At 37.1% G+C, this 14,020-nt stretch overlaps 1 protein-coding gene across 1 annotated transcript; it reads left to right on the top strand.

The window, feature by feature from the left end:
* The first annotated feature begins 10,092 nt into the window (after positions 1 to 10,092).
* On the top strand, positions 10,093 to 13,179 carry LOC118058367 (probable terpene synthase 6). The gene is made up of 7 exons (XM_035071076.2): positions 10,093 to 10,212; positions 10,712 to 10,985; positions 11,244 to 11,616; positions 11,700 to 11,918; positions 12,032 to 12,173; positions 12,305 to 12,553; positions 12,869 to 13,179. Exons 1-7 carry the CDS (start codon positions 10,093 to 10,095, stop codon positions 13,154 to 13,156), a joined length of 1,665 nt encoding a protein of 554 aa, XP_034926967.1. The 3' UTR covers positions 13,157 to 13,179.
* The last annotated feature ends 841 nt before the right edge of the window (positions 13,180 to 14,020 follow it).

Here is a 14,020-nt window from a genome sequence, read left to right as displayed (position 1 = left end):
AGAAGAAGAGAAAATAGCTGCTGTCATCGAGCTTCCCAACCACTGCCACCGTCAGAACCATCGTGAGCCCCCATTGGCTTCCTGTCTGTCGCACGTGTACGACGGTGCGGCGATCGTCCACCCTTACAGAAAAAAAAAAGGAAAATATTTATTCCTGGCAAATAGGGAGAGACAAGGAAATTCTTGTCTCTATATGTGAAAAAATGGACTGGGAGTCGCCACCTAGTATTCTGGTTACTAGGAACCCTAACTGGTCTTGAGAGATCAGGTACGGAGACTGGTTGCGTAAAGGGAAGGTGTTAGCACCCCAACTACGCCCTACCTAAGGTAGGCTGCATTGTTTTGTCTAATAAAATCTAAGTCATGTTGTGGTTTCCTATTGTCCAAAATATGCATTACATGTAATGTCATACCCCGGGTTCTATTGTCCAAACAAAAAAAGAATTAAATATCCGGAATACGCATTACGTGTAATGTCATACCCCAGGTTTTATTGTCCAAAAATAAATTTTTTGTTGTTTTTGAAATATTGGCCAATATTCTCTTGACTTTAATAAACTGGTTATTAAAACCAAAATGCATGCTAAAACATTTTTTTTTTTGTGTATGAAAAATACAATATGAATTTTTAGCTTTGAGACACTTGGCCGTATGCACAAAAACATTTTTTTCTCTTTTTTTTTAATTTTTTTGTATTTTGTGGAAGTTTTTTTTTTTGACGAAAACCGGGTATTTGAAAATCAGATTTTTGTATTTTTAACAACATAAAAAAAAAAATATCACCCAATATTAATCAAAATGACATAAAAATTACGCGGAAAAATTATAAAATGCTGGAACAAATATTTTTGATTTTTTCTTTGAAATGGGCCGGGTCAGGCCCAAATACATGAGTTGGGCCGAACCTGGCCCAAATGCATGGGCTGGTTACTGTGCACACAGTAACAGGGTTACTGTGTGCACAGTAACCAGAGAATTAATCTGCGGGTTACTGTGCACATGCACAGTAACCGTGAATTAATTAGCGAGTTACTGTGCACAGCACAGTAACTCGCTAATTAATCTTTCATCTGTATGCAGAACAGAAAAAACGACGGGAAAGGCTACCTGCGGTGGTGATGTTGGACTCTTTTCTCTGCTTCTTCTTCTTCTGCTTTCTTCTCTCCTCCTCTCCCTATTTATAGCCCGTGAGCATGTGTTTTTTTTTTTTTTTTTTTTCATCGTGGGGTCATGCGGCAGCTGGTCGGGCGTGGCTGTCCGGGCGTGCCTCCCTCAGTTTCGGCGGTGTGGTAGGCGGTCGGCCAATGTCTTCAGTCGGTGGGCTAGAGGGACCGGCGGTCGGTGGGCTGGAGGGACCAACGCCATTAAATATACATCTTTTTTCCTTCTTTATTGCTGTATGTTAGGCGGGGAAGAAAGGGGAACAGTGCCGTTCAAAACGGCACCGTTTAGCCCTTTTCTGTTTTTTTTTTTTTTTGCATGGGCTGGTTACTGTGCACATAGTAACCGGGTTACTGTGTGTACAGTAACCAGAGAATTAATCTACGGGTTACTGCGACCAGTACTGCGCATTTTTATTTTTATTTTGTATTTATTATTTTTTTATGGGGACCCAAAAATGGGTTACAACAGTTGCCCCCCTCTTTACAATGCTTACGGAGCAAAGATTTGTGCATAGTAAGTGTTGTAAAGAAAAAAAAACATTGGTCTTCCGAAACTGGTCGTCTCAAAATTTGATTGACCTAAAACTTCAATCGGACCCAAAGTCCTGTGTATGGTTGGGCTAAACTGAGATTCCTTTCACCAATCCCCTTTAACCCGAAAAAAAGGAAAGAATGTGAAGTGTGGTCTCATTGTAATGGGTGACCTACCCAGATATAAAACATGGAGAATTGGTCGCATTGTAATGGGTGACCTACCTAGAAAAATGTTGGTGAGGGCTCAAAGGCGCACTCAAAAGGAGGTAGGGTTAGAAAACGCACTACCAAAGGGATGAGGGCTCAAAGGCTCACTCAAAATGGAGGTGAGGGCTCAAAGGCGCACTCAAAAGGAGGTAGGGTTAGAAAACGCACTACCAAAGGGATGAGGGCTCAAAGGCGCACTCAAAATGGAGGTGAGGGCTCAAAGGCGCACTCAAAAGGAGGTAGGGTTAGAAAACGCACTACCAAAGGGATGAGGGCTCAAAGGCGCACTCAAAATGGAGGTGAGGGCTCTAAGGCGCACTCAAAAGGAGTTGAGGGCTCAAAGGCGCACTCAAAAAGGAGGTGAGGGCTCAAAGGCGCACTCAAAAGGAGGTAGGGTTAGAAAACGCACTACCAAAGGGATGAGGGCTCAAAGGCGCACTCAAAATGGAGGTGAGGGCTCAAAGGCGCACTCAAAAGGAGGTAGGGTTAGAAAACGCACTACCAAAGGGATGAGGGCTCAAAGGCGCACTCAAAATGGAGGTAGGGTTAGAAAACGCACTACCAAAGGGATTAGGGCTCAAATGCGCACTCAAAATGGAGGTGAGGGCTCAAAGGCGCACTCAAAATGGAGTTGAGGGCTCAAAGGCGCACTCAAAAGGAGGTAGGGTTAGAAAACGCACTACCAAAGGGATGAGGGCTCAAAGGCGCACTCAAAATGGAGGTGAGGGCTCTAAGGCGCACTCAAAAGGAGTTGAGGGCTCAAAGGCGCACTCAAAAAGGAGGTGAGGGCTCAAAGGCGCACTCAAAAGGAGGTAGGGTTAGAAAACGCACTACCAAAGGGATGAGGGCTCAAAGGCGCACTCAAAATGGAGGTGAGGGCTCTAAGGCGCACTCAAAAGGAGTTAAGGGCTCAAAGGCGCACTCAAAAAGGAGGGGAGGGCTCAAAGGCGCACTCAAGATGGAGTTGAGGGCTCAAAGGCGCACTCAAAATGGAGGTAGGGTTAGAAAACGCACTACCAAAGGGATGAGGGCTCAAAGGCGCACTAAAAATGGAGGTGAGGGCTCAAAGGCGCACTCAAAAGGAGGTAGGGTTAGAAAACGCACTACCAAAGGGATGAGGGCTCAAAGGCGCACTCAAAAGGAGGTAGGGTTACAAAACGCTCTACCTGACTGGTGGTGGCTCAAAGGCACACTTGGAATGAGTTGAGGGCTCAAAGGCGCACTCAAAAGGAGGTAGGGTTAGAAAACGCACTACCAAAGGGATGAGGGCTCAAAGGCGCACTCAAAATGGAGGTAGGGTTATAAAACGCACTACCTAAAAGTTGATACACTAATTGTCAATGTTGGAAAGCAAATGCATTATGATTGATATGCATGTATACTTACCTGAGAAATATAGGCCCCCATTTCTTCATGGTGTCTTTCTTCTCTCTCAAAAGTTGTAGTGTTGGTAGTAAACTTCGATGGCTTTTTCACTTTTGCTTACTCGGGTTACATATTGTGATCTTGACCTCTGGGAAGTGTTTGATGTCATCATACATCTTTGTCCTTCACCCTTTATCTCAAGAGTTACCAATTTTGCCCGACATTTTCCTTAGAAAAGGAATCATGGAGCCAGCCCTACCATGTGTGTTTGATTGCCCCCCAGCTTGATCATGCCCCCCAAGTGTTCAACTTGGATTTAGTTTGGGGTGAGGATATGTGAAAGTAAGTTTGGGTTTTTTGTACAATGAATGTTTTCATGCAAAATTTTTGGAACTTCCAAGTTATTCCAATCACAAAAATGATTTTGACATTGGTTCAAAATAAATTTGTTTTAAAAAATTCAAGTGATTCCTATGGACAGGTTTCTTGAAGTGATGAAAGCTTTTTACTTTTGGTAAACATGTAAAGAACATGAAGTGACATCTGGTTGGTCACCAAAGGTTTAAATTTCAATTTGTTGGTTATTGAGAATCGTTGGTGAAAGTGTGAAGAACACGAAGTGACATCTGGTTGGTCACAAAAGGTTTAAATTTCAATTTAAGGGTTATTGAGAACCGTTTTCAAAGCTTTCATTTTATTTGCATGAATAATGATTTTATTTCGCATGAGAAAGCATTGTCTACCGATCCAGATTGCTTGCCTTTGATCAGAAAGGGCTTGATTAGGCACGTAATGTAGGCTTGGGCTTTTGGCTATGAAGAAAATGATATATGTAGGCTCAAAAGGTGTTTAAGGGACTTTAAGACTAAGGATCACAAGTGCTTATATCCCAAACTCTTTTGTTCATACATTCCTGGACCTTGTAATTGATTTGTAAAATGGTCCACGGTGCCCCCCAGTGTTGGGCTTGGGCTCTTTCTCTTTGTTTTTGTTTTCTTCATTTGATTTTGAGCATCATTGCATTGGCCTTGTAATTTTTGCTCAAAATTTTTGGATCCTTTGGATTTTTCTTCATGCCCCCTAGCTTTGTATGGGCACCTTTGATGATTGAGAATTTTCTTTTATGCCCCCCAGCATTGTTTGGGCACTTTCATTGTTTGAAGACTTTTTTCATGCCCCCAAGAGTTATTTGGGCACTTTCAATCATTATGGATTTTTTTGCACTTGCCCCCCAGTGTAAGGGTGTGATCCTAGCCAGGGTTATTTTTTCAAGAAATGTATTAGGCTCAAAAGGGGACTGCAAACGATATATTTCAACTTTGTGAAAGGATTATCAAAGATAGCCTTTCTTCATCTTAAATGCATGCATTTAGGATCGGTAAGCCTTGCTTTCATGCGAGTATGCAATGTGATTTCTCATTATTCATGCAAATAAAACCCAGCTTTTGGAGTCACTTCATGTTTTTTTTTTTTTTTTGGTTTTTCTAGGTGTATGGTTACCTCTCTAAGGAATCACCTGAATTTCCAGAACTCGTTTGTTTCGGACAAACGTCAACATGATTTTTGTTTTTGTACTAAACTTTGAATTCCCAAAAATCCTCACATGCGATCATGCATAGTTTTGGAAGAAAAAGGAAATGCACCACAAGATTTTGGGCGTGATGGTTTCATGCTTAAAGGTTATGCTCAATGTGTTATTTGCATGAAACAACAAAAATGAAGACATGTGATGAACACAGCAAAACACATGATTTTATTAACAAGAAAGGCTCAGTGAACAAGGAAAGTCATGTGGAATTTTTTAGCCAAATTACCAACAAAAACTAGAATAGGTTAAAACAAAAAATCAAGTTTTTTGGAGACATGATCAAACTGAGGTAGTTATTTTGGCAGAGAAAGAACAGGTTCCATTCTGCAACGGTGATGCAATTCCCCTTTAAATTGTGTTGAGGCTCTTGATCATGTGGGCCCTCAATTTCTTCAGGTTGAGTCTTTGTTGGGGCTTGAACAAAAATGACAGGTCAATTGGAAGGACCTTTACCAGAGGCATTTCTCAATATATGCTCGAGTAAGCTAGAGGTGAGTCAAGCTTTTGCTCAGAGACTCCAACTCTTCGTGCAAATAGGCTTCACGTTGAGCACGCTCTTCATCTTCCATGTTTCTCGCTCGAAGTCGGGTGTTGTAGACTTTTTGGGGACCTATATTTCAATCTGACATGTATGCATGTTAAATGTATGAACATGTAATCTATATGACGAACTCGCCCTTCGAGGGGTGACATATGGTCGCAACTCTTGTATGATGAAACAAGAATCTTGATCTTTGCACAAACTCTACAATGAAAATTTTCTGAGCGACGGTCATTGTGTCACCTAAAAGTCTGGAGTTCAAGATGCTTCAAGAAGGGCTTGCTCGGATGCAAAACAATGTATACGGAGCATACATCCTAAAGGCTGGTTCTAATCTTTTTAAGTGAGACAAAAGGTAGGTTTACTACTTGGTCTCTAAAAAGGAACTCTCGTTGTCCCAGTGATCGCCCTCGTGGAGGCAATATGGGGGCTTGTAGGCAATGAGATGGTACGTGTACCAACCATTACCAGTCTAAGCACTCAACGAAGAGTTGGGGTTTACACAAACTTAAACCTTGACTAAAAGTCGTAAGGTAAGCTGCTAGTCCCCCTCCTAACCTGAAGCTTGTGTGTGCTTTAAAAAAAAGTAATTGACTATGTGATGCGTGAGATAAATATGTACAAAAATTAAAGCGCACAACTAAATATGAACAAATATATAAAGAAAATGCATTTTTAAAAATAAACACGCAAACCACAACAATAAAACACAATCATCAGACAAAAACAAAGCTTAGTCCACAAAGTCCCCAGTGGAGTCGCCATTCTGTCGCACGTGTACGACGGTGCGGCGATCGTCCACCCTTACAGAAAAAAAAAAAGGAAAATATTTATTCCTGGCAAATAGGGAGAGACAAGGAAATTCTTGTCTCTATATGTGAAAAAATGGACTGGGAGTCGCCACCTAGTATTCTGGTTACTAGGAACCCTAACTGGTCTTGAGAGATCAGGTACGGAGACTGGTTGCGTAAAGGGAAGGTGTTAGCACCCCAACTACGCCCTACCTAAGGTAGGCTGCATTGTTTTGTCTAATAAAATCTAAGTCATGTTGTGGTTTCCTATTGTCCAAAATATGCATTACATGTAATGTCATACCCCGGGTTCTATTGTCCAAACAAAAAAAGAATTAAATATCCGGAATACGCATTACGTGTAATGTCATACCCCAGGTTTTATTGTCCAAAAATAAATTTTTTGTTGTTTTTGAAATATTGGCCAATATTCTCTTGACTTTAATAAACTGGTTATTAAAACCAAAATGCATGCTAAAACATTTTTTTTTTTTGTGTATGAAAAATACAATATGAATTTTTAGCTTTGAGACACTTGGCCGTATGCACAAAAACATTTTTTTCTCTTTTTTTTTAATTTTTTTGTATTTTGTGGAAGTTTTTTTTTTTTGACGAAAAACCGGGTATTTGAAAATCAGATTTTTGTATTTTTAACAACATAAAAAAAAAATATCACCCAATATTAATCAAAATGACATAAAAATTACGCGGAAAAATTATAAAATGCTGGAACAAATATTTTTGATTTTTTCTTTGAAATGGGCCGGGTCAGGCCCAAATACATGAGTTGGGCCGAACCTGGCCCAAATGCATGGGCTGGTTACTGTGCACACAGTAACAGGGTTACTGTGTGCACAGTAACCAGAGAATTAATCTGCGGGTTACTGTGCACATGCACAGTAACCGTGAATTAATTAGCGAGTTACTGTGCACAGCACAGTAACTCGCTAATTAATCTTTCATCTGTATGCAGAACAGAAAAAACGACGGGAAAGGCTACCTGCGGTGGTGATGTTGGACTCTTTTCTCTGCTTCTTCTTCTTCTGCTTTCTTCTCTCCTCCTCTCCCTATTTATAGCCCGTGAGCATGTGTTTTTTTTTTTTTTTTTTTCAACGTGGGGTCATGCGGCGGCTGGTCGGGCGTGGCTGTCCGGGCGTGCCTCCCTCAGTTTCGGCGGTGTGGTAGGCGGTCGGCCAATGTCTTCAGTCGGTGGGCTAGAGGGACCGGCGGTCGGTGGGCTGGAGGGACCAACGCCATTAAATATACATCTTTTTTCCTTCTTTATTGCTGTATGTTAGGCGGGGAAGAAAGGGGAACAGTGCCGTTCAAAACGGCACCGTTTAGCCCTTTTCTGTTTTTTTTTTTTTGCATGGGCTGGTTACTGTGCACATAGTAACCGGGTTACTGTGTGTACAGTAACCAGAGAATTAATCTACGGGTTACTGCGACCAGTACTGCGCATTTTTATTTTTATTTTGTATTTATTATTTTTTTATGGGGACCCAAAAATGGGTTACAACACTGTCCACCGCCACCAGCATCACTGGGAGTGTTCGCCATCGTCTTCAACATCATTTCTGCCACCAGGTTTGCACCCCCTTCGTCGCTGTGCATGCACCATTTCCTTGCATTTCACTGTTGAAGTGAAATATAATTCACTTGAACAGTGAAATGTTAATTCACTGTTCACATCACATATAATTCACGTGAACAGTGAAATGCTATTTCACTGTTCGCATCATATATATTTCACTATTCACATGAGGCCTGCTGGGTTCAGCCCAGCCATGTGGGCCCCGCTGGGTCCAGCCCTAAAAAAATAAAAAATAAAAATTCTTCAAAAAAAATTATTTCAAAGAATTTGTGATTTTTCTGTAATTTTATTACTGTATTTTGGGTCAATACCGGTTTGTATTTTTATATTGTAAAGATACAAATCCGGTATTAAAATACCCGGTTTTCATAAAAAAAAATGTTTATTAAAAAATGTTTTGTTTTCATGCATACGGCCAATACACTAACATGTTTTGAATGTTCTTTTTATATATAAAAAAAAAATATTGGAAGTTTTTGAAAATGTGTTTTCGCATGGATTTCTTAAACACAAATCATTTTCTTGCATTTGTGGATTTTACAACCTGTTTGTAAAACTCCAAAGGGTATTGGCCAATATTCCAAAAACTATAAAAATCTTATTTTGGGAGGAGAAGTTGTGGTTATTGTTCACCGCTAATGTTTGGATGAAGAAATCCTTAAAAGGACGAACATCCAAAATATTATCGGGAGTAATAAATCAACGCACATGTTTGAAAGAAGCTTTGGTTGCGATCGAGAACATTTCAGAATTTTAATTTTTTTTTTCTCCACGGTTTACGAGTCACCGACTTTTGAAATACTAAAGGAAAAAACGAACTTTCATAGCACATGGAATTTCCTTAGATTTCTATCTAAAATAAATTGACGGGTTTAGAAGACACCAACACCATAGACTATGGAGCAAACCAAACACCAAGCAGCTTACCTTAGGTAGGGCGTATTAGGGGTGCTAGTACCTTCCCTTTACGCAACCAGTCCCTTGCCTTAGAATCTCTGAAAGACCAGTTAGGGTTCCTAGTGACCAAATACTAGGTGGCGACTCCAAAGAACCAAATCCTTAGAACACAACGAAAATCGCCAGCCGATGTCGTGCCTTTATAAATTTTTTGAGGGGGTGTGACAACGTCCATCTTTTTTAATTAAGGAGTTCAATAAGAAAAGGTATAGTACAAAACGTCATGCTATTTCCCTATAAAAATAGCCTTCCTTTGATGAAGATTTAGGTCCTCGAGCATCAAAGTACTAATCTCGAGCATTTGTCTCTATTTCATTCAAGAAAATGGAAACCCAAGCACATTTAACATCAAACACCAATCAACAAAACAATTCTAGTCGATGGGCAAATTTCCCACCAAGCTTGTGGGGTTAGCTTCGCTTCATTTTAGATAAATTACAGTAAAATATATATAAGTCATTGTTCACTCAATACTATAAATACAGGTCTTTAACTATTTGAAAAGTTTTTATTTTTTCTATTTTACAAAAAACTAAACAAATTCTTAGATTATTTTTTAGAACAGTATTTTGTTTTACCATCTAATAAAACAAAAGACTTTTGGTGTCTCTATATATATATTAGTTGTAAATATATATTTGCTTTAAATTCAATATTAGCTAGTTTGAGGACAAATAATATTTTCATGGTATTGAATCTTCATATTACAAACTCACACAATCAAAACAAATTCTCCCAACAATTTCATTTTTTTATACATATCCTTTCTCAATACTAATATTTTGGAAAAGAAATATAAATCCAAAAACTCAATTTACTAAAAAAAAGTTCAGAAATCATTTAATATAAACAATAATTTTTATACTCACTTTTATTTATTTGCAGTCCCTATTATGTTATATTTCAAGACCGGCCACTTTTATATGGATCTACTGTATGAAAAAAAAAGTATTTGGTTATTGTTATAAAATAAAAGAGATGAAAATAATAAATATATAAATATATTTGGTTATAGAGATGAAATTAAAGAGTTAGTAATGAATGTGTTTCGGATACCATTTTAAAATGAATTTCTGTATTTTTATAATTTTTGTATAGAAATGATATGTTTCCACGCAACCCAGATTATCTTGCTACTATGCAATCAAGTCTATTTTGAGGCTAAACTGTCTCAAATCATTTGAAGCCATTTCATGATTGAAGACAAAATTGAACCTTTTTTCTTATGCTTCAATACCAAAATCATTTTTCTTATGTAACGTCTTGATATTCTATTATAAATAGCCTTCCTTTGATGATTTAGATACTCAACCAGCAATTAAAGAACTGGCCTCTAGTTCATCTAAAAAAAAATGGAAACCCAAGCACATTTAACAGCAAGCAGTAATCGCCAAAACAATTCTCGTCCAGAGGCAAATTTCCCACCAAGCTTGTGGGGTTGTAGCTTCGCTTCATTTTCCTTCCCACAAACGGTAAATTACTTCTCTTCTATATATGTATAGCAGTATTCAGAAAATTTAAGTTTCAAAACTATATACAAGTTATTAGAGCTATTAGATTTGTGGGATCTATCATCCAATTCTGCCCTAAGATTGTAATCTGATGTTTCACAATTTGTTTCTAAATATTTTAATTATATATTACCTTCTGTGTTTTTTTTTAATGATAAAATCATATATATATCCTATGTCTCCACTCCTCTCAGGTCAAAGTTGATGTTAAAGTAGTTACACTTTTGTCTAGCCGTTGATTGCTTTTCTTTTAAACAAAGAATTCATCTTTTGATAGAGTAAAGTTATTTTTTTTTTTTTTGGATTAAGCATATAGTTTCCAAAACTTTAATAATTATTTTATTAGTTCAGATAAACTAGAGATTAAGTTATAACTAACTCTTTTTTTTTTTTGTATGAAGTAATCATTTTAAAATCTAATTAATACGACAGTTGATTCTTACTGAATATTTCCCTGCAGGAATTCGAGTCATACAGCCGAAAAGTAGAAGTGTTGAAGGAAAATGTGAAGGACATGCTGATGGCATCCAAAAAGGATACAGTGGAACATATTGAATTCATTAATCTGTTATGTCGGCTTGGTGTGTCATATCATTTTGACGACGAGATTGAAAACAGCCTTAAAGAAATTTTTGATGACCTTCCTAATCTTCTTGAGAAGCATGACTTTGATCTCTACACTGTGTCACTACTATTTCGAGTATTAAGACAGCATGGATTCAAAATACCTTGCGGTGAGCGCATACTTCCACTTTATAGCCTTCCAAACTTTAATTAACATCTCAAAAATTATTTCTTGAACAGTACTTTAAACTCTGCTAAATCTTTCTTTCACAAATTAAGATTATTAAAAAAAAGACTAGAACAGTAAAGTTATTGTGACTAGCAAAACTTTCGTGAAACTAAATAAATATTCTTTCATAATCCACAAACATCTTTTGAAAATTGGCTAAAATTTGTGTTTTGTGTTTTTTTTTTTTATGAATCATCAGCTGTGTTCGACAAGTTCAAGAACACCAGTGGAGAGTTTAAGAAAACAATCATCAACGATGTTAAAGGCATCCTGAGCTTGTATGAAGCTTCATTTTTAAGTGTGTATGGAGAACAGGTACTGGATGAAGCTCTTGTTTTCACAAAGGCAAACCTGGAGTCTTTGGCTATGCAATCAAACCCACGTCTAGCAGACCATATCAGGAATGCTTTGATCCGGCCCTTTCACAAAGGCGTACCAAGAATAGAGGCTAGAAAATACATCTCTTTCTACGAAGAAGATGAGTCTCGCATTGACACTCTACTCAAGTTTGCCAAGATAGATTTCAATCGAGTTCAGTTACTGCATCAACAAGAGCTATCCATTCTCTCGAGGTAATTTTGTGTTCGAGTTCGAGAGAGACATCAGACTAAGTTTCTATTGGAATTTATTTACTCGGTTGCTATTTACATTTTAGGTGGTGGAATGATTTAAATTTTGCTGAGGAGTTTCCTTATGCAAGAGATAGAATTGTAGAGATCTATTTCTGGGCAAATGGAATACATTTCGAGCCTCAATATGCTTTCTCTCGGATGATGGTCACGAAATATACAAAACTTGTATCACTGGTAGATGATACATATGATGCATATGCATCTTTTGAAGAAATACAGCATTTTACTAATGCAATTGAAAGGTTTGTTTCTTGTTACCTCATAGACTGTCTTTCTCTTCTAAATCTTTCATAAACAAAGAAGTCGATACAAAGATGTTCAGGAAAGGAAATGTAATTTTCTGTCTCAATTTCAGATGCAGCATGAATGCTATTGATCAACTACCTGCCGATTACATGAAAGTTCTTTATAGAGCTCTTCTGAATCCTTTCAACGAAACTGAGAATGATATGGGAAAGCAAGGAAGATCCTATGCCTCATATTATGTGAAGGAGGCAGTATGAATATTTTTCCAGTCTCATGCTTTCTTTTACTGTTTCTAGCATAATATATTGTTATTGTATATATATTGATTTAATTATTGCATAGGTTTTACCACACAATCTTTGTTTTATTTGTATGCTATTAGTTTAAAGAATTGGTGAGACGCTACCATGCGGAGGCGGAGTGGGCAGATAAATGCCATGTCCCAACATTCGATGAGTATGTGCGCAATGGATTAGCCACAAGTGCTTATGGGGTAATTATGGCAGCATCCTTCCTTGGAATGGAAGAAGTTGCAGGAGGGGAGGAGTATGAATGGCTAAAAAGTAATCCAAAAATTATTAAAGCTGGAAAGATGATCGGTCGTCTGATGAATGACATTGTGGGCCACGAGGTACGATGCCTGAATTCTTAAAAATAAAAATTACTAGATACATCGAGAATTGTATTCTCATATCTTATATAAGCAAGGAACCAATTTTGAAAATTATTTACAAATTTTATCTTTTAAGTGAAAAGGTATTAGTTCAACTTATGATATACTTAATAACTTACAAGATTTTTCAATTATTTCGTGCATCAAAAAAATTGAACCAAGGTTCAACCCATGACTTTCTTTCTTCTCAATATTTTTGTGTGTAGAAATTTTCATGTTAAGTTTATTTTCTAAAAACTATAACATCGTTTATATATTTGAAGGATGAACAAGAGAGGAGACTGCGCATCCGGTGTTGAATGCTACATGAAACAATATGATGCATCGGAGAAGAAAGCAATTGAAGAGATACAAAAGATGGACGTTAATGCGTGGAAGGATATCAATGAAGATTGCATGAGGCCAACTAATGCTCCAATGCTTCTCCTTCAACACTTTGTTAATCTTATTCGAGTTACAGATGTTAGTTATGGGAATGATGACGATGCCTACACAATTCCATCAAGTTTAAAAGATTATGTCACTTTATTATATATTGAGCAAGTGCCTATGTATGAATAATGGTGTAGAATTCGTACTTTGAGCTCATGGTGGAACTCTCTATGAATGTTGTCGATGTATTGTAATAAAACGAGCAGTGACTCGTGGATATTATATGTGCTATTGGATCTAGTGTGTATTTTGGTATGTATTGAATTTGATAGTTGAGTTTGAATTTTATTGAAAAGGTTTAAACTTTGCATGCAGTGGTGCATGGTCTATTCTTAATTTATATATTATTCTTATATTTTTTATATATTTTTTATGTAGGATCGGTGATTCTAACACTCTTTCTCACTTGTAACCTATCTTTTAAGGTTTATCTAATAGATCAAGCTTTAAGATCTTCACTAGATTCCAAATCGTTTACAGGTCCCTTATTTTATTAAATTTGATAACTAAGTTTTGATTTGATTTAAAAAAATGCATTATTATTATTATTATTATTATTCATCTCCTCCTTAGTTGCAATAGTAATTATATTCTTTTTGAAAATGTCATAAAAAAATATCTCCTTTTTACAAACATCACACTTTTACTTTTTATAAGTATAAATTTGCCACTTCCAAAAAAAAACATCATTAAAGCAATTTTTTTGAATGTTTTTTTTTTCATTGTGGATAATTTATTCATGCTTGCTTATGCTTTGTCGACACCTCTTGAGGTTTTCTTGCGTGTATAATCTTAATTATAATATTTCAGTGTTTTAGTTGCATCTAATGTTCTTTTTGATGCCTTGATCTTTGTTTGTTGTGTATTTGCCTTTATTCCAATTATTTTTTTATGATTCTTTTGAGCTGCAATTTTTCATGTTTCACGTTGTCTTGGTTTTTTTTCCTTGAAACATTGTTTTGTCATTCTTACATTCCTTGCCAGATTTATTAT

Source organism: Populus alba, chromosome 19, assembly GCF_005239225.2.
Source record: "Populus alba chromosome 19, ASM523922v2, whole genome shotgun sequence".
In the NCBI taxonomy this organism is placed as follows: Eukaryota; Viridiplantae; Streptophyta; class Magnoliopsida; order Malpighiales; family Salicaceae; genus Populus; species Populus alba.
Note: the sequence above shows the minus strand (reverse complement) of the source record. Positions and strands in the feature narration are given on the sequence as shown.